The sequence below is a fragment of the Dromaius novaehollandiae genome, chromosome 15 (assembly GCF_036370855.1).
Source record: "Dromaius novaehollandiae isolate bDroNov1 chromosome 15, bDroNov1.hap1, whole genome shotgun sequence".
Lineage (NCBI taxonomy): Eukaryota > Metazoa > Chordata > Aves > Casuariiformes > Dromaiidae > Dromaius > Dromaius novaehollandiae.
In genome coordinates this window covers 6,509,287-6,536,330 of record NC_088112.1, presented here as the reverse complement: position 1 = coordinate 6,536,330, position 27,044 = coordinate 6,509,287, and the positions used below count along the sequence as shown (strand labels likewise).

The 27,044-nt window shown below is 38.4% G+C and overlaps 1 protein-coding gene across 2 annotated transcripts in view; it reads left to right on the top strand.

The window, feature by feature from the left end:
- The window catches only part of TENM2 (teneurin transmembrane protein 2), a 1,579,923-nt gene that overhangs the window by 1,329,921 nt on the left and 222,958 nt on the right, over nt 1–27,044 (top strand). For both annotated transcript variants that reach the window (XM_064520849.1, XM_064520848.1), the window contains one exon: nt 15,106–15,315. In XM_064520849.1, coding sequence (XP_064376919.1) covers nt 15,106–15,315 — 210 coding nt within the window. The remainder of the gene's footprint in view (nt 1–15,105; nt 15,316–27,044) is intronic.

The window sequence follows — 27,044 nt, the reverse complement described above, 5'->3', positions numbered from 1 at the left end:
ATGTGAAAAGCTACAGCTCATTCTGTTTTTGAAATTGTTCGTGTGAAAAGAACTCAACAGTGTTTTATTTAAACAAGGTCTGCTTCAACCTTGATTGACTTGCAGTAAATTGCCTGGTACGAGAGGCAAAAGGAAGTGGATAGAAAAATGGCAATCAGCACCAAATGTTTCACGTATTGATTGACAAGCACCAGAGATGTGCTAGAGTAAGATAAATTGGCCAACAGAGCCCATCTTGACAGCTCCTGAGATGGGAAAATTGTTCCTGTTAATTTGCTGCTGGGACCTTGTCATTTATGGGGATAGATATTCGAGTGTCTCCTAATGGTGTAAACAAACTTTGGATTCCTAAGTAGCATGTTTCAGCTTCAGTTGCTTTAATTCTTTTTTGTCCATGTATTTCTGAGCTGTAGTGATAAAGTGCTTTAAGACTGAAAAGAAGAGAGAAACTGTCATCGTTTTAAAGCTATAGTTCACTCTGAAATAGGGAGTAGCACACTGAAGCTGTTTCAGCCTCTTCTATTTTAGTGCGGTTTTTGTTTTAGTGAAAGGTGTGCAACAGAGCCCCAGATTTGTTTCTAGGGGAAGAACATGTATCCCAGTCTTTTTTCCTTCATTCTGGCAGATTTAATCATAACTGTAATGAAAAGATTTCTTACCTTTTCAACATATCTAATTTTGTATTTGCAAATGGCTTTTAATAAGGTTACAGGTTTTCTTAGTCCTGCAGGGTGAAACTCCCTTTCCTGTGTAGTAGCCTTTCATCTCTGCAACTTCTTTTCATTGAAAGGAAATTTTATCTTTTTAATTTCCTGTACTGCTTTCCTAGTGTGCCGTTAATTACGGTGGTACACACCAATGCTAAAATAGTTAATGGTCTGATAGCCATTGTGTTGGAATCTTCCATTTAGAAAGGTTGTATTTTGGCTTAAATCTTTTGATGTAAAGTAAAATTTGACAGAAACACTCATTTCAGTTTTTCTGTTTTTTTTTTTTTTTTTTTTTTTTTTAAGAGAGACGATTCTAATCTTCATTTAAGGTGCACCCATAGACAGTAAATGATAGTTCTTCCCTGGTTTACATTCTGTTACTTTGTTTGAATCTACTTCCCAACCTTTGAACTGGAAATGAACTTTACAAAGAAGGAAATATTTCAAACCTTATTCAGTATTGGGGGTGAACAAATCTTTTTTCGTGCTTGAATTGCTCATTTGCAGGTGATTTGGTAGGTTTGCCTGTAAGCCTGTTTTGGGATACTTCGGTATTCCACGACTTCTTCAGCGAACATTCAGCTCTAGCGGAAGACAGCAGCAGATAGATTTTTCAAAGGGATTAGATGGCTAAACAGGACTAGCTCCACACTAGTCACAGTATTTCAGTTCCTCCTCTGATCTTTAATTGGAGTTAAACTCCAAGCTGTGTTTCTAGAGTGAGCGTGGGGGACCGCTTCGAAGTGAGCCAACAGCAGCCGTCTAGTGTTCAAGTCAGTGAAAAGCTTCTGCCGGGAGAGCTTCTGTCTGTGCAAAAGCCTTTCAGGACTCGAGGGTGAAATCTAGGCTGTGCTGAAGGCAAAGATTCAATTTGTATCGACTTAAGTGAGCTGAGATTTCACTGTGGTTTGCTATTAAATTGTGGAATGTTCCTTCTTGAAGCAGGATCTGCTCCGGTCTGCTTGAGGAGCACAGTGTTTGATGGGGAACTCGCAAAGTCATTTAGGTGCCTGAAGGCAGTAGGTTCCCCCTGTGCAGTAGGGCACAGGGGAGTTACATGCCAAAGCAGTTCTGCGCTTTGGCAAATCCCATCAGTGACCTGACTTTTAAGTTTCCTGGTACACTTGAAACTTCTTCTAATATCAGCATGGGTTGTGTAAGAAATGCAAGATTGGATCTTAAGAGAGAAGAAACCAGATGAAGCAAGAAAAATGTAAATATCAAGATAATACCATGTAAATGTAAGTATCAGTATCAAGAGTAATGGCAGATTAATTCCATCATACTGATACTTTACTTACTGCACTTTAATAATGGCTCCCACCACTAAAATACAACCCTCTCTAGAGCACATCATAGCAGATGTTTCGCACTAATTCAGAAGCGCGCTCCATGCAAATGGGCTGGAGGAAGCAAAGAGGAACGCCGTGTTCAAGCCGTAGTGGTAGCTAAGAAAGTGGACTTCAATAAGCTAGAGCAGAATTATTTGGAATATAATGTGTTGTGTTGGTGGGGGGGTTTTGGTTTTGTTTTCTTAAGCACTGGTATTACACTACATCATACTGCAGATTTTAAGCATATTATTTAATCTATTTAATCATTCACATAGTACTCGTTATGTAGAGCATCATGTTTATTTTAGATTTGTTCATCAGAAACTAGAGCTGTGTTTTTAGCCAGTTGCAAAGAGTTAACACAAACTCTCTGCTCATTATCCAAGAACCAGAAGTTAGTACTATCTATGTATGACTTTCACAGAGTCTGCTAAATAATTACCAGGCTGAGTTTTCTCATGTTTGTTGAAGACAGTGTTATTTTTCCCACCTACTAGTAACTCCAGGCACTTGAATCACTAATTTTTGCAACATTCCTGGAGAGAAATTTGTCTTTAATAGAAATAAAGCCAACATTAGTGAGGTACACATTCAGTGAAGATGTCATGAGTAGTTGTTTAACAGTATTTAGACTAGAATAAAATAAGATAGTAAATGAGGTAAAGGTAAACAGGAGGTGTTTGGATATTGGAAACAAGGTTTATCACAGCATAGTCTGAACTATTTGTCACTAGAATAAAAATCAAATAAAGAACTTGTAGATGCACGCACAGAGGTAGATTTCATAAGGTGCCTGGTAATTACATACCTAGAGCTTAATTACAGCCTTTTCATTAGTGGAATTCACTGACGTGAATGCTTAGCTGGGTATGAGCTGGTAAGATTGACAAATAATGAAATTTCTGTCTTCTCAGTTTTTAAAAGCTACACTTATGTTACCACGTGATTTTAAAGGTGGAAATTCAGTCACATTAGGGGTGATGGTTGTAAACCTTCGGGTAAGTTTTTCCCAAATACATCCCTAATCTTACAGTGTTATTTTTGTCTTGACATTGGCACAAGGCACAGGTAGATGATGACTTATTATACTTCTTAGTTATAGTTGACATAGTTCAAGCAGAACCTTGCTTTGTGGAAGCCAAGATAATGCAAGCGTATTTGATTTATGTTCAAGTGGATTTGCCTGTTTCTTCTTACTCTGATTTTGCTGGTTAAATCAGAGGTAAGGTAAAATTAGAGAATTCATTTTGACTCTATGAGTGATGGGAAAAAATTGTTGAAACAAATTACTGTTTTCCAGCTATGAAGGTATCGTTAAACATATGCCAAGTAATCAGCTTGCTACTGTAATAGGTTCATGAAGGAAAAACATTTTCTAATCTTATTCACTGATGTTTTTCCCAAGACAGCAACAGCTTTTATAAAATGAGGGCTATATCTTCTCATTATAAGATCTCATCTCCCCAAAAGACTTTCAACAGCTGCAAAACCTTACCATCTACTAGTTGTAAATTGTTTTTATTATTTATCTTTGTTTAACTAAAAAGGCAAGGGGTATGAGGGGATTTAACAAGACAAGAATTAAGTGACATTAGCTTTTGACAGCAGCAAATTATTCCTTTACATACTGAATTGGTTTGGATCATTAAGTTATGACTGTCTAGTTATTTTTTATATCCAAATTTCATAAAACTAATATATTTCGTGGATGGATTGCCTGGGAAAATTAATTTAACTTTAACTTTAATGTTAAAAGCCACAAGAGAAGTGATTGATTTCCAAGCTGTTCTTACTCTTCTCACAGATTATAGTAATAATAGTATTTTGCATTAGTACAGTGATTTTCATATTCAAGGACTATACACAGACAATACTTTAGGAAATATTAACCACATACAGAGGTCAAATGGTTTAGGGAAGATAATACACTGATAGCACAATTTACACAAGCTTGTAGAATTAATCCATATTAGAGTAAAAAATAGAGCCCAGGACTTGCTGTTTCTTACTTCATTCATCCCTTTTCTAGTACTCCAAATCCTCAAAGTGTCTTCCTCTGCTTGCAGTAAATGGTTCTGCTTCAGGGGAGGGGGAAGCTGAACATGCTCAACAGAAATATATTTAACATTGGATTTTTTTTTCCTCACTTTTTTTGGTAACTGAATTTGTTTGTCATTTAAAAATTGTTCTTTTTTTCCCATTGTATATAATTCCTCACAAGGAGTTTCTTCTTTTCCTGCAAGCAAAGTCTAACTAGACTTACAACAATGCATAAAAACAATGAAACTTTATGCGTTGCTTTCATAAAGATTATTTTAATTTCTTTTCTTCCAGTTCTTGGCAATTTTCAAGCTATGGTTATCTAATTTTGCTTAGGATTTTGCTGAGATTTTTTTTCTTTATAGTAAGGTTGCTTGGAAGTGTAAATATGAGCTATACCATGTCCCTAAGAAAAATTAGCCTTGAGTTTTAGGATAGTTTTAGTGACAAAACATAAGAATTTTACTTATATATTGATGGAAATTTCCTTTTTGGGGCAGCTCTTGCCTATCCTGTAGCTCTACATCATTTCCTATTTTTTTCCATTATCTTTGCTCTGTTCACACTATAGAATTGATTTTATGCTTCTTTGCGTAATGAAAAAAATTGAAAAAACTAGAGGGATGTAGGTTGTTGTTCAGTTTGTAAATCACAATTTGGGCAGCTTTCACTGGTTTGTTAACTGGAAAAGATACAAAGCCATAGTACTGATTTGTCTTCATTGGCTTATTGTTATCTAGATTGTAGATGCCTGGTTACTGTGCCTAGATCTCTTTTTTGGCATTCGCTTTCATTGTTTCACAGCTACCTTCAGTCCCTTCCCACTGTGATATGATGGTATCTACTTCATCCTTGCTTGCCCTGACTCTCCTTTTAGATGCAGGAGATGACTCAAAACATCAATAAATAGGTTTGTGCAGGAATATCAGCCCCATCCATTTCGGAAGACCTTATTTTCTCCTTTTGCTCTTGTGAAATAGACTCAGAAAAACACTTTTCTCAGCCTGACTGGTTTTGGCACTTGGTTGCTTTCAGAGATAGGAGCTTCAGAAGCATTTGAAGCCCCTTTCTTCCGTGGCCATTCGCTATCTTCCTAAATCCTGATTCGTATCTTTCTTTTTTCTTGTTTTTAAACTTGTCTGCCTTAGAGAAAAAAATGCAGCATGAGTGGAGGCAGAAGGAAATGGCGCGATTCCGAAGAAGGCCATCACAAATTGGCAGGGTCTTTTTTCCCTGTTGTGTACTTCTTTCGGGTTTTGTTTTGTCTTACCCAATTGAAATGCAATATGAAAAAAAAAAAAGGCTTAACTGAGTTCTCGTTAGATGTAAATTAGCATTGATGCTTGCAAGATAACGAGTTAACTGTGAGGTGGTGTCTTGCCTTTCTCCTGAGAGTAGAGAGCAGCGGCGGCCGCTCAGGTCAGCGAGCAAGCGGCGGGGGCGGCAGGAGCCCTCTGGCCGCCCCGGTGGAAGCCCTGCCTGCCGGGGCTCGGCGCGGCCTGCCCCGCGCCCGAGGGCGAGCTCCCCCTTAGCGACGGCAGCGGGAGATGCTGTCGCTATACAGAAAGCGGATGATTTCTCTTGTTGTCAGTTAACAGCTGTAATCTCATCAGCTACAAGGTGCTTTATACTCATTATGCCAGTTATGAGACTATATATTTAATTTATTAAATGCAACTCTGCTTGAGAGTGCCCAGCCCATTGGCAAGCCATGCCTTGCACAGATACTTGAAGCACAGCTTTTTCTTGCAAAAAACAGTTACCCTAGGAAAGACTAGGAGAGTCTGCTGAATGTGCTGTAGCTCAAGAAAGTTTCACTTTCGTCGGCTGCCTGCAGAATATATAGTGCTTTGCATGGCAAAAACATGCATCTTAGATTATCGGGTTGCTTCCTGACACTTTTAGCGGCGTTTCTCACCCTTTAACGTGAAATTAATGTTGCTGACAGTGTAGGTGCTCTGGTTAGGCTGCCTTGGAAATCAGCCAGGACGTGTTGCATTTCATAGGAGGAGGGAAATGTATCACTCATGGAAAGAGGCCCCTCGCTAGTGCTCCTTGTGTCGCTGCCGTTGCTTTTCCCAGCTCTGTTCCCTGAAGTAAGGGAGTGAAGGAGGAGGAGATACGACCCTTCTCTTTCACTTAAATTGTCTTTGGTTGTTGTCCAGCAGATGCCATTACCGTGTATCCTCCCTTGTATGATTTAAGTAAACATGAGCAACGCAGCAGCTGTTATTAATAATAATGGCAACCATTTAAAAGTCATTTCTATTACAATTTTACATGATTATTTGTATATAAACTATACGTTGTATTGGTCTAACGTGCATATCATCTTCAGTCAGTCAGCGCTGAAATCGTAATTGCCAGTTCCGTGTTTTACAGTCTCTGTTATGATGGCACCTATTGCATAGAAGCAACTCATCTTTTCCTTCTTAATTCCCTGGGTGCCTGCATTAACACTCAAGTACTACTGCATCTTCAAAATGGCCATTTTAAAAAACAGCTATGTGGAAGTCTCCCTTCTTTCTGCAATCTCATGTGTTGAAGATTTCTCAGTTTAGTTTGGCTTACATATATTTTTTTCTATTTGAGTCGTGGTCTTTACAACCAGACCTGCAAAACAGAGATGTAAGTGAATTTACTAATAGTGATGTATGTGACTGTAGTTGTTATCGGTCATTTGTTTGTTTTCTTTATGAATAGCAGACAGAGAGTACAAATCAGTTATAACCTCTTATTATGAAGATTTCCAGTTTAAAGCTACTGACTTGATTTTGTTTATAGAAACCTTTAGATATGTATGAAACTTTCTATAATAGTATGATACTTTGTAATGCTTTCCTAGATGTAATTTATCAAAGAAGATATGCTATGTAGGTATATGACATTCTAAATGTGTGGGGTCAAGCAGGCTACGCAGATTTTTGCTACACATGAGCTAACCTTAGAAACGAGATCCTTCTGACAGGAAAAAAACTTGAGAAGTCCATTGCAGATGTAATAAGCATCAAGATCTGTATTTTATCACCTTTGGGATTCAGATCTTGTCTATCTAGATAGGTCTTTATAGAGAAAGGGACAGTTTAAGAGTCCGGGATGGCAACATATTATTTGTGATCTTCCCCCTAACAACGTTAGTGGCAAAATGGCTATTAAAGAGCCTGGATTAATCCTTTCGACCTCTTAGAGTAATGTTCTTTTTTGGACATCGTAAGATGTGTACATTTTTAAGTCATCTCCTCTGTACCTGTATAAATGTGTGTGTGTAAGTATATATAAAATTATTTTTCCTTGAATGTTGGTGTTTAAAATTAGATAGTAATACTACACTGTATTACAAAACCGAAAAGGTTACTTAACAGCTCTTCAAGATGTGTTTTTGTAATGGATATTTACACGCCGATTGCTCATGTGCCAAACCCCTTAAATTTCAGTAGTTTTTGTCGTGTATGCTGTGCCTCCCCTCATGCACCGCGGTGGAATATAGAGCCCTGAATGTCACACTTCCATGGGTTTTATTCATCCATAAAATTCCACAAATCCTTCTGGGAAGGAGGAAGAACGTGCATACGGAAAGCACATCTCAAAAATCCTGCAGGAATTGATAAGCAACCTGCTACTCTTCTTTGATTGCATCCCATATTTCTTTATATTAGTGCAAGGAGTGAGTGCAGGCAATCCTTTTGCAGTTTTTATTTGTCTAGTGACAGACTTGATCTTTCAGATTAACAGCAATGGGAGTATCTCTTTCCCAAACATGTTATTGTATACTGGTGAAGATGAACAGAACTCTTAGCTGCCGTACAAGTATCAGGGCTCAAGACTACCTTCTCCATAGCCCTGCTGCTGTAGTCTCCTACGACCAGGTTCATACCGGCAAACTTGCAACCCATTCTGAGACTGTCATTTATTCAGTTGGGGATTCCCTGGGTAGGGATCACTGTGCTTTTGGATCTTGTAGCCAATGATACCAGCAGTCACACAGGTCACCAAAATAGCTTGCTTAGATGCAAGGAAAAGGAAATGTGATCCTCTCCAAAACATGAAGTGATTATTTCCTTTATTGGACATGCCCAAAGGTCCCAGTGAGACCTGTCTGAAATTTCAGGCATCTGATGAGTCCAAAAGACAGCAAAACCATGGTGGTACTCAGTCTCACTTCTGCTCCTATTTTATAGGCCTGCTGAACTGCTGTCTGAGGATTTGTTTGTTCTTCTGCTCTAGAGCAGTCCTTCCCCAGCTCTATCAGTTTGGGGTACTCTTCTCCGTGCTCTCCACCAGCAGTGGCCATCCACTGCCACAGGAGCATGGCAAAACTGCATGGTCAGAAGGCTGCTGTGGCTTCTGCCAGTGGCGCAGTACCTTGCTCTGACGTATTCAGGAATTTGTAGATTTTGACTGAAACTTGAACCCTTCACTGATGCCCACATGTTCACTTGCCAGTAATAGCATTTCCAGACATGCCCAACATCTAGAGAAGTACAGTTAGACATTTTTTAGCAGAGCATGGCAGGTTCCCTGAAGAAGCATGTTTCTGTATCCATGTCCCAGGTCTCAAATTCTTCCTTTTCTAGGAGGAAGCTTGTTGATCTCTAGAACTAGTTTCATTAGATATATGGCTGCTGTATTTTGTCTAATTCTTTGGATGCTCTTCTGAATGTTTCAGTTGATTCTTCAACTTGGAGCATAAATGGAAGCTTAGGAAGCTTTGTAGACCTGGTTTCTCCTGTGTTTGACTTCCTTGCCTGTTCTCTTGTCAACAGGAATTATTTTCTGGGACAGATAGAGAATCCAAGCTCTCTGATTATGTTCCTGGTCTCATATGGCTTTCTTCCCTGTACATCCTTGACAAGATGAGGCAGGATGCAGCCAGAGTGACTGTGTTAGCTTTGAGCTGGATGGCAGGTTGCAAGACTTTAGATGTGTGAGAGGCTTAGATCATTATTTTTGCCTCTGGCTTTCACCACTATGAACTGAACACCTGTGTCCATTACGTGAACTTTCATTCCCAGTGTGATATAATTCTTGGCCTCATTGTTTTAAGGAGAACTTTTTCACACACTTCTCTCATTCTGGGAGCTTATCTTCAAATCAAAAAACAGCAACTTGGCTCCAATCACTGTTTATCATTCTGGCATGTTGCCCTAGAAATTTTCTCGTTTTTACATCCCTGAGACTTTTCAATGGATTGAGGTCTTATCCTTGAGGAGGGGCTCATTCTTGTGTGAATTTGAAATTCGGTGTTCAAAGCTCTGTTTCATTTTAGCCTCATTCAATCTCTGTCTCTTTATGAAGCTGCCCTTAAGCAGGGGAGAAAAGGAAATCCTCACACCAATAGCTGATCTGCAAACTCGGTGTTTGTAGATGTCTTCCTGAAGATGACTGTAGAACCGTGGCAACATTACAGCTACAAGCAAAGGCTGGTTTTTTGAAAGGTGACTAAGGCAGATTTTAAGCCTAAGGGACTTTAGAGTGTAGCAGTAATTGAGGTATGGTTTCATAAAAGTTCCTGGGTTCATGAAGAAAGATGTGACTGTTAAAAAGAAAAAATGGAAATAATAAGTCTATGTTGTCTGCTATATAACCTTGTGGGAAAAAAAGAAGGATAAAAGGGTAAAAAAGGGCCCTTGCAGAATTAGGTGCTGCATTGCACAAACGCCCAAAGGTGTCCCAAATCAGAATACCTTTAGATGGAGGGTTATCAAGTTTTTTTCTTCATGCTAATCAGTAAAATAAGATAAATGATAGGAGAAAGTAATAAAAAGGAAAAAGGAAACGATTCTTTTATTGTTGTTTGCTTCATTTTTTGAAAAATGCCCTACAAATACCGTAGCCGATATCCGTATGAGTCTTTGCCATGCATGACTATATGCAGTATGAACACGCATATGAACAAACATTTGAAGAAGAATTGAGGCCAATTTTTACAATTGAAATTGTAATATATTAGTTTTTAGACTTTAGTTTCCCTTTATAGTATTTGAATCTCTTTTACATTTCTTTGGGTATATTACACAATTACATTATTTTTGTCAATAGAAGTATCCATTGCATATAACTTCTGTCACTGCACAACTAGATAAAAATCTTAGCCATAGAAGCTTTACCAATATTAATATACTAATCAGTAAGAAGTTAGAGTAGATAAAAATTGTACCGATTCCTATTTTACATTATGGTTTTAAGTCTTGCTAATAGCAATGTAATGGAATACTGCTATTACTGTATTTCACAATATGTCTATAATAGTGTAATGTAATGTAAGTCCCATTGTGAAGTGACTGAAATGAATCATTCTGAGAGGTGGGAGGTTCCAAAATATGACTTGTTAAGGTATGTGCAAGTGTACGATTAGGTCTGTCAAGAAGCTCAGGTTTACAAACCCCATAAAGCTCAGTCTGTTGTTATTTTGAATGGTACTGTAAAACATTGAACATATTTGACCAAATTATTCGTACTATTAGTATTACATTGTATGAATTGAACGCATTATTTCTATCTTAAGAATATGTAGTAAAAAATATATTGTATTTATCATGCCCTTTATAGCCTGATCGTGTATGTTCTTTTCTCTCTGGCAGTTTCACAGTCATTCCAGCAGCTGTGCAGAGAGCTACTTTTTAGATTCATTTCCTAAGGAAACAAAGCTTAATAGGATCTCTCTGCACATATGTCTTTCAATTCCTGTTCAGTAGCTTTTCAACTCATTTCCTACCAAATTTTACAAAAGGATGGATGTCTTAAGATGTTCCTACATGTTTCAGGGAGGAAAAAATTAAAAATGAAAATGGTCATACAGAAAAAAGAAACTCTAGTAGAGCCCCACTGCTGTGGAGGGAAAGGCCATAGTGAGAGCTTGATGTTGAGTAGATGCCCGAAGTCAGCTTGACAGAGAGATTGTAATTACCCCAGGCCCAAGAAAAGCTTTAATCAACTTTGGCAACTTACCAGAGAAAGCTGACCACAAAACCGGTGGGCGAGAGGTTCCATGGCTCACAGACATCTGTGTTTTTCAATTACACATGAACGTGTAGACAAATCTTCCTCAGGAGCCAACTTCTCACCAAAACAAGATAGAAGGTTAACAACTTGATAGCCTTCTGTTTCATCTCAGCTAAAATCAGAACTGAACTTTTATCTTGGCTTCAGGGATCTGGGCTGCTTTATTTCATGAAGATAACAATGTGATTAGCTTCCCATGCAAAAGAATAGTTGTTTGAATATTTTTTCCCCCAAGCTTTCAACATAGTCTGCAAAAAACATTTCTAAATTTCTCTGAAATATCATACATTTACACAGAATGCAAAATCTTTTTCCCTTCAACTCATCACCTCACACATACAATGTTTTTATAATACAGTAATATATTTCCATATGATACAGTACATGTAGATTTTGAATATATAAAGCTTCTTCTTTTAACTTCAGAATGTTGAAGTAGAGCCAGAATATGTGAATATAAAATGCACAGAGTGTATACAGGGTCACATTCCTGTCTGAGATATGTCAAATCTCAGCCCAGTTGCTTGTTTCCAAAAAGAAATTGCAAAGAAATGTTTAGAAATTGGTTTTGCTCAATCATTTCCCTTGGATGTTTAGCATATTTGCTGTACTATTTCTTAGGAATGGCATAATCGTGAATAGATAACTGTTCAGATTTTCAATATTACAATTACTTCTTGGTAAATACAAGCCCACAATGAAAACCTTAGTATATACATTGAATGTTCTCTAGCGTAAAAGAGGGTAGAGGGGGGTTACTGTGGAGTAGCTTAAGCTCATATCTATCCTAAGATAACTTGGTCATTTCATTTTATCATCGATTTCCCTGGTGTTAAAAATGTAATAAAAAATAGGCAAGCATGACTCTCATGCTTATATCCAAGAATTTTTTTTATTTTAAACTTTTTGAAGGTAAGGAAGTAGTTCATGCTATTTGCTTGTACCATAAAGGGAAATTTTTTTCAGTATTTACAGGTACCTTTGGTTGATTGCTGCTCCCCAAATGAGAGTCTTCTATTGTTGGAATTTTGTTTCATTTTCTTTTTTTTCTTTTTTTTTTTGTTGGGAGTTTGATGTATGCCTCTGGAAGATTACCTAATGGGATAAACCTTAGTGCGATTCATATAAGGTGAGGGGTTCTTGATTCCAGAAATGAAGGAAACTTAAATAATGAAAAAGCCAGTGTATCTGTGCTCCACTACTATTTCTTTAAGAATGATGGAAATAAGGATGCATCATTTTTTGTAGTTTGCTGCATTTTAACATTTGTAGCTAGTAAGCAGCAGATCTCTCTTTGCCTTAAAGACTTTGGCAGTATCACAGAGGTCATGTTTTCCCATGGATAAATTAATTCACAAACAATTTCTCCAGAGCACAAGATATAAACTTCCAAAAATCAGAACACGTTTCTCTTACTTCTCTTGTCCCTATAACCAGTCATATTCTAATAGGCAATGCCAAAAAAAAAAAAAAAAGAAAGAAAGAAAGAAAAAAGATGTCTTTATCCTGTGTGGATTTGGTGGAATGGACTGATATGAAGTTATGAGAGGAAAGTTCACAATAACAACGAATGAGTAGGTATGAACTTCTTTTTGGCTGACTTGATACGGCTGGTTTAGTTAACGAAGTATATGTTGTTATAGTGGGCTGAGGTATATCTTACACAGGAAGAATCAGGTTTCAGAGTTGAAATGAATCTTTCTGGTAAGTCAGGAGGGAAATTCTGCCCTAGAACACCAGTCTAGAAAGAAATGAGAGGGAAAGAACATGAAATCGTAGGGCTTCCAACCCATGTTCAAGTACAGCCCATCTCCACAAATTGGAGTTTGCCCCATGAATGGGATTCGGTGGTGTGTATGTAGGCATTTACTCACAAGCTGCTTGGGCACAGCAAATATGTTGCTAGGCATATGAAAGACCCATGCGCTCCTGGAGAGACAGCTGGAGGCCAGAAACAATAGGTAGGACTTCCTGGATGGCACCAAGAAGCTTATATTTAGGTAACTAGGTTACCACTTCTTCTGTCTCATATAATTCCATGTGACTAATACCCTCAGGGAATCTTATTTATTCTTTGCATTTAGAGTTGTGGATTCCCTTGTAGCAATGAACTGGTTGTAGTGATTGCTCTTTCCTTTAGAACTATAACTCAATTGCAGGGCATGAAATAATTCACTTTCAGTATTCATCATCAGTATCCTATGTTTCCTGTCATATCCATGGCTATTTTTTGGAAAGATCTACAATGATACATGAAGAACTTTAGCTTGGGTATAGTCTGTACTGTGCTCATGTAGTTCTTCTTATGTGACTCTAATAGATTCCTATGCACTTCCTTACTGAGGCAGCTGTCTCTACAAGTAACATTGCTTGTGCAATTTTATTTTTGTGGATTCCTGCTGCTATCATAAAAAGGCCGTCCTGTCTCTGTGTTTTAATTTTTCAAGTCCTGCATTGATGGCAATGTCTGGTTCTATATGGTGGTAAAATGGAGGCTGTATTCCGAGGACTTTGTGGAGTTTTTTGAGGAGTCTGCAGGACTTTGCAAGAAAGTTGTATTTATATTAATACTGTTTTCTTCCAGTATAGCCAGAAAAGAAATATAATTCAAAATCGGTCTACTAAGTGTTTTAGGTATATTATTTATAGTCTTACTACCTTTGAAGTCAGTAGTTACACTTCTGTTGACTTAATGGTGTCACACCCATTGCTTGCATCCATTTACAATCCCCACTTTAAAGTGTACTTCATAGTTGCATGAGGAGGGAAAAAAGGGAATTTGAAATTATGGGAAAGTAGAGAGTGTAAAATACACATCTTGTACAGCTATAGCTGTCAGAAGAACCTCCTCAGTAACTAACCATGTAGCTTTAGTAAAATGAAAGATTTTAGAGAACATCAAGAAGTATTAAGGAAAAAATTAAAAGGATATCAGGTATATGCTATTTTAATGGTGCTGCATTTGTGTTAGTTCTCATCTGAAAATATTGCCTCTGGGAAGGCTACTGAAGAAATGGAAAATAATTGGAAGGTAAACAGAAATATACTCTGAAAATCTTTTTGAATGATGCATTCAAAACTTGCTAGGGTGGGAAATGAGTGGTTAAGTTCTGCTGGGTGGGTGAAGTGCTTTACTCTCTGCTCTGGTTGGGGAGTGGGCTGGTTATGCCGAGGAGGTTGGACAGAACTGGCAAGGATGAGCAGCTGCAATAAGAGAGATGATGTTTGTTCTAGCCAGTGCGCTCTCACCGAGTCTCACTTCAGGCATTCTAATGGTGCCAGTTAAAACAGTGGTAATGTTCCCAGTGTCCTGATCTAAAACCTGTTGAAATTGATAGCAAAATTTCCATTAAGCTAATAAGCTAAATGTTTTATTGGGTTGAGGTGATTGATTTACACAAGAGAATGCAAGCAATGTAAATATTCATTGAGTAAAGGTTTAGGCCTACATTTGGCCGTAAGTACTAGAGCAACTTCCCTGTAAAAAAAGAAAAATATATCAGGAGGAGAACATTATTTCAAGAGATGGTTACAGATGTGATGTAATTCTATATTACATTAATTTTGTAGAACTAATACTAAAGACTGTAGAAAGAACTGTGAAATCTTTTTTGATGACATTGTGTGGCTGACGTGCTTGGATTTTGCAGCACGTGTGAATTAGGCTTGGGGCCTTTCACCATTTGGCTGTTGTGTATTTGTCAGTACACAAAGAGAACTGACCGCTTCTTATCCAGTGGTGTTCAGTTGTTCGCCTTCACCAGTGCATCTGTTCACCTGATGAGTTACAAGCTGATGCTGTGGAGACATTTCTGGAATGACTTCACAACATAGCTGCTCGCAATGCCTTGAATATGATACAAAGGGACAAGTTAGTACCAGCGGAGAGGTTTCTTGACTGTGCACAGCAGTAATCATTTGTAACGATGGACAGTTACCGCGTAATTACTTGGCTGTTTGGTATTTTTTTTTTCATTACATTCATTGCTGATCTTTGATCCCTGTGTCCTCTTTCCCAGGTCGTCCCATTCCACCTACATCCTCGTCTAGCCTTCTTCCATCTGCTCAGCTGCCCAGTTCTCATAATCCTCCACCAGTTAGCTGCCAGATGCCATTGCTAGACAGCAATACGTCCCATCAAATCATGGACACCAATCCTGATGAGGAGTTCTCTCCTAATTCATATCTGCTAAGAGCATGTTCAGGGCCACAGCAGGCTTCCAGCAGTGGTAAGAAAATTGCAAACATACAGATGTTTGTTTGTGACATGTTTATGCCATTTTTTACATTTCTTGCAAATGTGTGTTTTTATCACCACAAAATCAAGACCATACATAGAAGTGAGGCAAACAGAATAATTTTGCGCTTTTATTTCATTGAAGCTTTTTGGAAAATGCCGCATGTCGTATGGTGGGTTTTTTCCTCTTTCATTTTACTATAGAGATCTGTTTTAATTTTAGGACTGTTGTAAGCAGTGTAAAAATTATAACTGAATACTTGTCATCAGAGGGATTTAATTTTCAAAGTTGGTTTCCTGCTCATGGATTCATCTAGTAGAGGAGATGTCTACACACAGTGGTACTGTTTTGTTTTGCACAGGCTAATCCAATATTATGTGTTGCGTCTGTCATTCTGTGTCTGTTCTTGTTTCAGAATCTGTCTGATTCTCTGCTCCCAATGTCACATTTAACTAAGATGTTGATATTTTCAGCAAATTAATCCTTGTCTTTCAGGCCACAGTTTTGTAAACATTTGCTGCTCTGCTTATCAGCCATATAAACTGTAGTACTCAGTTCTTTTTCTTGAAAACAAATGCCTTCTTTCCATTTTGACAGCCAAAAATAGAGGAATCGAGGCACAAACTATTTTGAACATTAACAGATGTTTATGTTCAAAAATATCAGCAAAAAAGTAGAAAATAAGAGATAGTAGCCTCCTTTGTTTTGCATCTATTTTTTGCATATATGTTTGAACATAAACATCTGTTGTGCAGTTCCTACTATTTAACTGGAAACTACAAGTTTATATTTCATGAGAGGGGAAAAGTTCTTTATAAAGCTGTACTTGGCTTTCACAATTCATTTTAACAGCACTATTCTCAACATACAGTTGTGGTTAACGTATGTTCAGAATCCTCATTTAATAAAATTTTGTCCTTGAAAACTTCCCAAGGTAAACAAGCTGATTTGCTAATATAATATATACAGTTAGGATTGTAGGGCATGGTCTACAGCAATTGTATGACAGGAAAATAGAATATGCAGTTACTGATCTGCTTAACATCTCTCTTTCCTGTAACAGTACAGATCTGAAAGATATTGGAGGATACTCGGTGGTGTGGGACTTTTGGCCTTTGTGGGTGCATATAGCACATTTAAGTGATGGCCAGGGGTGCATGGTGGAAGGGCAAGAGGCAGTAAGCGTGAGCTGAAAGATAAGAGGTTCAGACCTGATATAAAGAAAAACTTTTCCTCATGCAGACAGTCAAGCGTTGGAGTACTGTCCTTGGAGGTTTTCAAGACCAGACTGGATAAAGTCCTGAGCAACCCGGTCTGACCCCGCTTGGTGGGGGGTTGGACTAGGGACTTCCGGAGGTTCCTTCCAACATGAATTATCCTTTAATCCTATGATCCATTTGCTATATGAGATATGTTAAAATTTAGTGAGATTATGACATATCTTCAACAGATACACACAAGGTACTAATTATTCAGAGACTGAGCATGTTTCTTTGGTACTTGAGTTTTGAGGGCAGAAATTATGATACCGGTTTTGTTTGTTTTTTTAATAGCAGTTCTGGGTGATCTGGGGACCTGCAACCCTCAGAATCCCTTCATCTATGATGAGCAACTCGGTAGAAACCACAGTAGCAGGGAAAAAAAAGTGGATACCTGCATAACATGTTCCATCTTTGCTGAGTCAATATAGCTTCTGTGAAGGATAGTCCTGCCACAGAAACCTTTAAGAGTTCTTTGCAGGGGCCAACCATCTGTGAATAAGGGTGATCTGGTCGATGAAGTGTCTTTGGATTTTCAAAAGAATCTCAGCAAAATCTGTCATTAAATGCTTTTAAGGAAACTGAACTACCATAGGGTAAGAGGGAAAGTTCTTACATAAAAAATAGTTCTCTGAAAGACAGGAAGCAAATGCTAAGAGTAAGTGGTTGGCTCTCAGTGAAAGGAGCTCCTCAGTGAAGTTTCGTGGGCCACGATGACACCTGGAGAAGATGGTGAGCAGTAGGGTAAAAAAGTTAGCTGAGGGTAGGGTGTTAAAAACAAGATCAGACTGAAGTATCCCCAAAAGACCTTATGAGATGCATTAACAGGGCAATAAAATGTCAGAAGTAATTCAGAACAGAGAAATGTAGTGATACTCATGGAAAAGACAGTTCCAGTTGACAGGTTAATGATGGGCCATTACCAAAGAGAAGTGAGTTGTTGGGGATATGCAAGTTTCAATTCAGTGCTCAGCAGCAGGCAAATGTCGACAGTTTAGGAAAGGAATAAAGAACAAAACAGAGAACACTGTTCGGCTGAGGGATGTGATGAATCAGTTTACAAGCGTTCAAGAGGAAATGGGACAGGTAATTGGAAGAGAGATACAGTGAGGGTTGCTAAGTAGAAACAAATCAAGGTCAGGAAATGTGAACCAAAAGTAGTCAGAGGCTTGGAGGGTGCTTCAGTACTGCGGACTTGGGGGGTATGGCCTCTGCTGAAGTCTGAATGTGAACCAGTATGGCTTTTCTTTTGAAATCAAATGAAGAAAGTGGCAGTACAAGAACATCTACAAATTTGATGGAACAGCTCTTTATATCTCATTTTAAATAGTAGTCATTGCTTGCTTTATATCCTTAAAAGCTTTGGATTTTACATTTGTTACAGACTGTGGACTAATGCAAGGTACCTTTTCAGCATGCTCAGACATGTTTTGAATTGATTTTTAGTAGTTGGTTTGTTCGTTCTATAATTTACCATGTGTTTTCCCAAGAACATTCTATTTCCTCCTTTAATAAATCCTCATATAGTATATAATGACTTGCTTCTAATTTCCAGGATATAAGCAACAGCTGTCTTTCTTCTATCTATTTTTGACCGCAGACACACGTGGGATGGTTTGATCAGCATCGAGAATGTTTTATAGCATGAGCTTTTCAGGACGTAATACTTCCTTAGAAACTAAATAAATGTTTTCTAGCTATCTTACTTTTTTCTGCAGAGTTTGCAATATTTCTTTTAGAGAGTTTACAGGAAAATACCATAGATAGTGACATATACCTTCGATGGGAAATGGTAACCTTTTTTTGTGGTTCATCCTTCTACTTGCAAGATTTTCAGAGTAGATTATACCAACTACATGATACAGAAAAGTAGACCATGCTTTAGTTTTTTTCATTTATTTTTAGCGTCTATGGAAACTAGTGTCTAGGAACATTGATCCAGACATTTGGGAGACAGCTGATAGATTTAAATATTCTGTTTGAACTGGGGTTTGGTTAAAAAAAAGTTTTGAATGTGCTTAAGGCTTAGATCCCAGATATTATTGATAGATAATGATAATACACCAGATACTTGTTATTAATAATTATTTCCTGACACTGCCTTGGTTTTTCTTTCAAACATTTCTATTGCAGTCCTCAAACTACGTATTGAAGATGAAATATTCGCAAAAGTCTTACACCAGTAGCATTATTAAATAAGTGTCCTCTTGTTTGGCTGATTGTACACTTCAACCCCTACAATTACAGGATAACTCCTCGACAAGTTTAAGATGACTCTTTTTGGATATGAGGTGGTAGTCATCTATATGTACTGCCCTGTGCCCTTCACAATAGCCATTCTTGATATATCTGGAAAACTCATTTGCCTAAAAAATTACCTAATCAAATCTGCCATCAAATGAGCAATCTATTGTTGATATTATGAAGGCCTTTAATCTACAATAAATCTTTGTTAGAACTCATCAGAGCTTCCAGTTTGAGAGAAATGTGATTATAGCACTCTTAAAATGACATTACATCATTGGGGTGATTGGTTTATCATTTGGAGAAGCAACATCAATCATAACTAGCATAACCACACAGTAAATGAATTCAACCTTTCTGCTGCAGAACAATGACACAATAATTGCTCAAAATCAGACTTAAAATGAAATCAGAAAATGCACTTTCTTTAAATATGATGTTAACCTAATGGAATATGTTATTAAAAATCATGTTTGAGGAAATTCTGTGTAATTAAAAATATGTGAAAATGTATTCCTTTTTTCTCTCATTAGAACCTGATTTCAGTTGCAGAACCATTTTATATGCAACAGAGATTATGCGCTTTTTAATTGAACTCCCATCACTTACATTTTTCTGCTTGTATTTCTTAATATAATATGCACTACAATTATTTGTGATGAAGGACAAGAGGTTTTTGAAATCTGGTGCACCTGCTGACAGTGTTTTGAAAAAAACACAAATATTATAGAAGGAAATGAAACCTTCTACACATGAAAACTTAGTGGAGAGATTTTTTTTCTCCCCCTTTAAAAGAAGGTCAGTTCCTGTCACACCATTTTCTAGGATGGTTTCTTACAGCTAAAAGAAAGAACAGGTTTGTTTCTTCTTCTTGTATACATTGTATATATTTTCTTTCTGATAATGCATGGCAATTCATCTTGTTGGTATATCATTTTAATGGTTTCAACCACAATGTATTAGAACAGGCTGTTTTACATAGATACATAGATAAACCCTTAAAGATAAGGGGTTTCGATGCCAATAGCTTTCCCTTTGCTTTCTTGCGTAGGATTTACTGTTACTTAAACTTGAGAATCCTGACAGAAAAATAGGTTTTTTTCAGCCTCAGTAGAACACTTTGGCTATACCTGCTTGCACAATAATTTTTGATATAATGGATCCATAACTGGATACATTCATCATCTTCAACCACTCTAACAATGAGAAAATAGATGCTGAATGAGTTTTGGGGTATTTTGAATTTGGTAGCAGGATGGCCTAGGTGCATCATTAAACTCAGAATATGCATGAGATGTTGTCTTGATTCTCAAGGAGTTACTGAAGTTTAATTGAAAGAAGGATCATGCCCAATTTTTCAGTGTTATCATGTCTTTGGCTCAGAGACAGTAAGATGAAACGTTTGGCTCATTGTAACTATTTGCCCATAGAGTATCCTGGACCCTGCTTAGAAGATAGGTCTTGATTTGATATTTCACAAGCAGTTATTGGCAGCAAGGAAAGGGGAATGGAGAAGCAGGTTGGCTTGAATGGAATAGATTGCTGTTGTTTAGTGTTGTCTGTGAGTTAAACTTGGGATAAACAATAACAAACTTATGTTTGTATGACCCCATTCTGTAATAATTTACTAGGTAAAATTGCAGTATTATTTATATTCAATATAAATAGCTAGACAGAAGGATCTCCTATATTCAACAATTGCTCATCTGTAGGATTTCATAATTATTAATGTGTAACTTAATTCACGCAAACTGTTACCTTGTCATTTAATCCAGTAGGTAAAAACCCTTTTTTCTGGAGGAAGTCAGAACTTTCATTAATGCACCAGAGCTGGGGGTCTTACTTGAGAGTCTCAGCTGGGAGTGTTTGGAAGTCCATGTTTTATAGCCCTCTACAGTCCAGCAGATAGCTCTGGTTTCTAGTGTATAATTTAAACCCCTATCAAAGAAGTCATCTTTAGGAAATAGATGAATCCTACAGAAAACAGGGAAAGGCCTAGTCATGTTATCTGGAGTATCACAAGACCCTCCCAGTAGTGCAGAGAGCTGTGGGCAGGGGAGAGGTCGGGGAAGAGGAGGATGCCATGGGCGGGATGAGGACTGTGACTCCATTTCTCGCAGCAACCCGACCGACTGGCGGCAGGCAGGCGGGCAGACGTGGCCAGGCCGGCAAGCCCTGCCCTGCCCTGAGGCTCCCCCGCGCAGCGTGGGAAGTGACGGGCTGTGAGCCGTGAGCAGGTACAGGCAGCGCCGTGAGGCACAGCCCCATCTCCTTCCGGGGTTCGGTATCACCCGCTGCCGCATGGAGAAAGTGGCTTCTGTATCTGCCAACTTCCATGACAGCAATAAAAGTAGCAGCAAAAAAATCTAGACTCAACTCCCTTCTTTTCTTTGGCTTACTTAAGAGACTAAATGAAAGGATTTGGATAGCTCAGTAGGTAGCACCTTAATCTTTTTGCCAGAAGGATGTGGGTTTAAACTGTAGATAAGAACCCCAGGCATGCTTAACTATCCCAGCATGATACCAGTGGCTGCTGGATTGCTAGAGGAACTGTTCTTCTTCAATAAACCAGGCTCAGTACTGACAGCATCAGAAATTTTGACAGGAAGCTCATAAAATTCAACAAAGGGAAATGCAAACCGCTGCACCTGGGGAGGCCTGGACACGGTCCTGGGCACCCTGCTCTAGTTGGCCCTGCTTGAGCAAGGGGATTGGCCTAGACGATCTCTAGAGGTGCCTTCCAACTCCATCCGCCCTGTGTGATCCCTTGGCACTGTACAGAGTAGAGTGCGCTGGCCAGGTTTTCTAAAGAAAAGTAAAAAGATTATTCTTTTTAGGACAAACCTTGTACCTTCGACAGTTTGGCTCAATCCAGTACACACACTGTATTGACATCCACCTTAACTATTTGAGAGGTCAGTAAGTTTTAGAGGTGGAAAAGGCCTGCAGCTTGTATATGGCACAAGGTTGCCCTCTGCCACAGCATAGTCTCTGGGTCTGTGGTCGTTCCTTGTGCAGCCCCAGCCAGGAGGTCCAGGCGCCTCTTTCCATTCCGCGCTCTGCACTGTGCTTTTGTAGCTTCCTGGGAGTGACCATTAAAACAGTGAGATATAATTCCAGTCATATGCAAAACAACTTTCTTGTGGCGACGCAGTGACAAGTCCACGGGCATTCTTCCTCAATCCTTACAAGTACGGTGCCATCAAACTTTCCTCGTCCTGTGCTATCTTTGCAGGTATTTACATTGTTATGCAAAAAGGAGTTGCAGATTGATCATTTTAATTTCTATTTCCAAATTACAGAGAAATTGCGTATGTTTGTTTCTGTATATTATTATTGAGCATTTCAGTGTGAACGGCTTTTTCTCCAGCTTGGCATCCATGGCTGTTGTGTGCTGCCTTAGAAGAAAGAAAAACTAGTTCGAAGAACACTAATGCTTAGTGTAGGTAATGTGCAAAAAAACCCCAATGTTTCTCAAAGACTTCTCTTCAGATGACAAGAGGGGGGCAATGTCCAATATACATTTCTTTTTTATAGTAAATAAGATTGAATAGAAACTAAAACTTGGTTTTTTTCGATGGTTATGCTTTGAAGACTGGCTCCTATCTTTTAGGTTTTAAGTAATAGTGTCTTTCTATACACAATGTTGTGAAGTGAGGTGATGTGTTTAGCAGCAAGATCTTTAAGTAAGATCTTTAAATAGATTTTTAATAGATTATTTTAAATAGGTTTTTCATTTTTAAAGAGATTTTTTTGCAATTTGATTTTAATACTTAAATTCTGCACGTCTTTAATGGAGTCTTACATTCTAATTCCTCTGCTGCGTTTCCTGAGCACTAGGAAGGTTTAATTTTAGAGCTTTGATGGGCCAGGTTTAGAAATGGAGGAGCAGTATGAACTATGTTTTTGCACTGAAACTGAAAGGTGTACTTTTTCTTAAGTATTAGCTCCATGTTGCTGCCACTATTACTGATATCGCTGCTGCTGCTAATCTGTGTAGCATATGTTGACGAGGCTAGCAGATGTCTGAATTTCAGCTAGAAGACTTGATTCTAGATATCAGATATTGCAGAAACGTTATGTTTATTAATTTATGAATTCATAATCATAACAGGCAAACAAATCTCAAACAGAAAGTGTTATGGTAACGAAAAATGATAATGAGTTACAAAAAGCTATAGAATAGAGAATGGATTCTGATACTGTTGTTTCCAAATTTTCCTTAAGACCATCATGGTTTTGAGAGCTATGGGTTTGAGACCTACACAGATTTTCCAGATTTTCTTCACTATTTTTACATCAATTTTTAGTTTAATGCTAGTAAATGTGCTAGTGAAAATGTGCTAATGTAAACGTGCAATAGAAGCAGCATAGTGAAGCAGCTGCAATACTGGCTTCCCAAGGTCCAGTTCCCCCCACATGTTACTTTACTGTTTTCTGATACCTATTGTAATGGTTGGGAAACAATTTAGTTAGTATTGCCAGTCTGTCCGTGGCTTTTCTCATTACCAGTGCTCCTTTTGTCCCCTAGCAGCTAGTTTGAGACCATCAATTAATGTCACACATTTGAAACTTAGATTAAACAGTAGATATTGGTGCTTCATGCCACTGTGCCAGGCAAATGGGTGTTTAGACTTGGTGCCTTGCTTCAAAACTGAAAGGCCTTGGGGATACTGCAATTATAGGAAGAATAACTCAATTTGTTTAGTATGCTGCTGTTTGTGTTCGGATGGGGTATTTTCCTTCATACGGAAAAAGGACTAAAATATCTTTCTTGGTAATCCTCTCTGCTGCAAGTGGTATTGTATTGGGAAGAATTTCTCAGGCTTTCTGATAATTCTGTCTGTCTCTTGATACAGACTTTTTGTCTTCTGAACTCCACTGCCTTTCTCATTATCAGTGACACAGTCTTAACAGCCTCTGTAGTGGATACTGCAGTTGTTTATATAGAAAGGCAGCATTAAGAAAGCATTTCACATCTCTAGCCGTCACCATCACAACTTAGTGTCTGATTCAAAGTGAGGAATCCAGCACATATAAGCAACATGCACTTCACAAACCACAAAATTGAGGACCCTAAATTTAGGATATGATTTTTTCAGAGTTCTTTGCAATATTTGTACACAGAATGTTCTGGGGTTTTGTTTTGGTTTGTGTGTGTTTCTTTCTATTAAAAATAAAAGAAGCTGAATCAATTCATTCTTTCTCCCTACAAAGCCCATATAATTGCTGCTACAAGCATTTACAGGAAATGAGACCCTTCATCTGAGTCAATTAATATCCCATCTTATGGATTTCCTGATTTTGATATGTCAAAGCCATATACTTCCATTTTATTTAAATGATGCATTGTGGAGTGGTTTTGTGAAAGCTACATTTGTATATAATTTATCTAGCATTGAATTATTAATCCTGTTTATAGAACTGCTTGAATAGATTTGCTGTTTTACAACATTTGTTCCTAATGTGCTTATAAATATTAGCATCATATAATGCAAATCTGTAAGTATGTGTCATCATATATAATATATTGATCAGTTGTCAACATCTAAAAGCTATGACTTTATATAATAGAGCATGATTCAATCAGTAGAAATTGGGATTTTTTTTTTCTTAAGATGTTCAATCTAATTTTAAAGGCTACACGTGATGGAGAGCTCATCGCATCCCTGTAGAAACTGCTCAGTGGTTATTCATTATTCTTTTTTTTTTTTTTTTTTCCATTCAGGCTTGACTTTTTGCCTATGCGTCCTCCTGAGTGTGTCTGTTACTTCCCTCCACCTTAAACACGAAGAAATCTGAACTCTTTGTCGATTTACTCTGAATGCTTTTCCATTGTTTACCTCCAGCAATGCTGGTTGCCTCTGAGTGTGTTTAAACTGGAGGGGTTTGCAGATATAGCTTAATTGATAAAATCTTCTGTTGAAAATGCAGCTTACACAAGCGAAATATGCTGTCCTATTATTTCCTACCCCAGTTCATCAAATGGATTAAGCCATAGTGGAAGCAGGACTTCTTTGCTTGCGTCACTGCATCTTCTGCTGGGTCTTGCTGGCATACCTTTGGAGATCAAGATTTTGACTTTCTTACAATCGCCACTTTAACAGCAACATATTAGCTCTGTGTGAAGCGCCTGTTACAGTGGTAACGTAAAATGACTGTATGGTTCTTCCCTTCAGCGGCTGCTGCATTCTGATGTGGATTCATGAATGCCTCGCGTGAGGGGGAGCGTGGTGGAGGTGCACCCCGCGTGCTGTGCTTTAGGACACTTGGTAAACGTTCAGAGACTTGGATGTTGTCGGATGCATTCAGAGCTGAGAGTGGAATTGCAGCCTCGTTCTGTCCGTGGGGAGGTGCTTCTCCTGCATCGCGTCCGTCCGGGCCTGGCCCACGTATACCTGACTTATGCCACTTTAAAGATTCAGGAGCAGAAGGCATCCGAGTGTAAAAGTCTTGAAGCGATCAATCTGTATTTATGTTGTTTGTAATAATTACATATGAAAACCAAGTAAGAGGAGCTATTTTTCTTAAGTATACTAATCAGTAAAATAGCATTGGCTTCTTTCACAAATAGGTAAATCATTTATTTTCCTGTGGATTCTTACACAGAAAAGCTGAGGACTTGAATGTTTGTTGAGGTTAAGAATTACTGTCCTGAGTAAATGCCTGCTTTTTCAGATAGCTTGAAATCATAGTGTGGGGGGCATCCTTTTGCATTTTGCCAGCTCCCCAAGTGTTTACATAGCTCATTCTTTGGCATTTGCGCTTGACTGGAACTGCATCTCTCCCTCTGCTCTGTTTTTTGCATTCTGTGTTTCTCCCCGTCTGTAGCAGTGGTACCGCTGCTCCCGGTTCCCTTGGTCGTTTCATTACAGTGACCCTTTCTGTCTCTGCAGGGTGCTGTTTGCCGCTCAGCTCTCTCGATCCCTGCCCTGCTCCCTCAAGGCATTGCCTCACGTGTCGGTCCTTTGCTGTAGTTTCTTCCTGTTTAATGCGCTAGTGTTGGATATGATAGGGCTGTAACAGTGCGATTTGCAGTAACGGAAACCTATTCGCCTGTTACTCAGGTCAGGTGTAGCGACTTGAAACAGCACACTCTCCTGCTACAAATGCCGAAAAGCAAAGCGTGGGTATGGAAGTGTGGGGTCTACAAATCCAAAGTCATAAAAGCTAGGGAAACCTACTCTGCTGCTGTATCTCGCTCACATATCTGCTCAAAGGGACCTGCTTACCGTGGACCACCACGCCTCAAAACTTCATGTGTTATAAATAGAAGAAAAGTTCAGTGTTTTCTCAGTGCTCCATAAGAAAAAGATTATACATTTTTTCTTTTTCTTTCTTTTTTTTTTTTTCTTTTTTTGTGTCAGAAGTTGTTTATGAGCTTGTTGTTCAGAAACATCCCTTTCGGTCTTGAAGCTCCAAACCTGGGCAAAAGTTGTAGGTTGCAGTTGGTGATACTTCTATGCTAGGTAACGCAAGTGCTGCCTGAACAGTGGTGAGCAGATCTTTCGTGGTGATAATATAACCCTTCCACTGAAGAACTGAGGTTTCTCTATTGTTCGCTGTTAGCTAGGCTAGGCTACGTGCTTGTATTAAATTTTCAGAGATGAAAGTCTGGAGGGCAATAGTGAGTTTCTATTGAAGACCCTGAACTGGCTGTCAGAAAATGCGTTTCCATCTTCGCTGTGCTCTTCCTATGGTGTCTTTCACCTTGGCCCCTTAATCCTTTTCTGTGCATCACTTGCATATGTGCAAATTAAGTAAAATGCAACTTGCCTTTCATAAAGAGGCATTGTAAGTTACCAGAAAAACTGGGAATGGAGGCAGAAAAGTAACCCATCGCCTTCCCTCTGTTTTCACAAAACTGTACAAACCTTCATGCAACTTAAGTTAAATAAAACAAGGAACCCCAACTGCTAATTCACATGTTTTGGGGAGAAATCAGAAATATGGGCTTTGATGATGTTTCACACTGAATTAATTAAATCTATCATTAATTAGGTCATGTTAATTATTTTGGATGTTACAATTATTTTTTCTACTGGAATCAGTGGGAGTTTTTTGCACCAAATACCAGGCTACCTCCTCCATTAATACGACTATAATGAAGTGTGAAATGATCTGCCTAACAAAATGCTGTTAGTGTTTGAGCGTGTTTATGAGTATCTGTCCCCACAAACAAGTGGATAATTGTTTCACTTGACATAAATGTTTCAG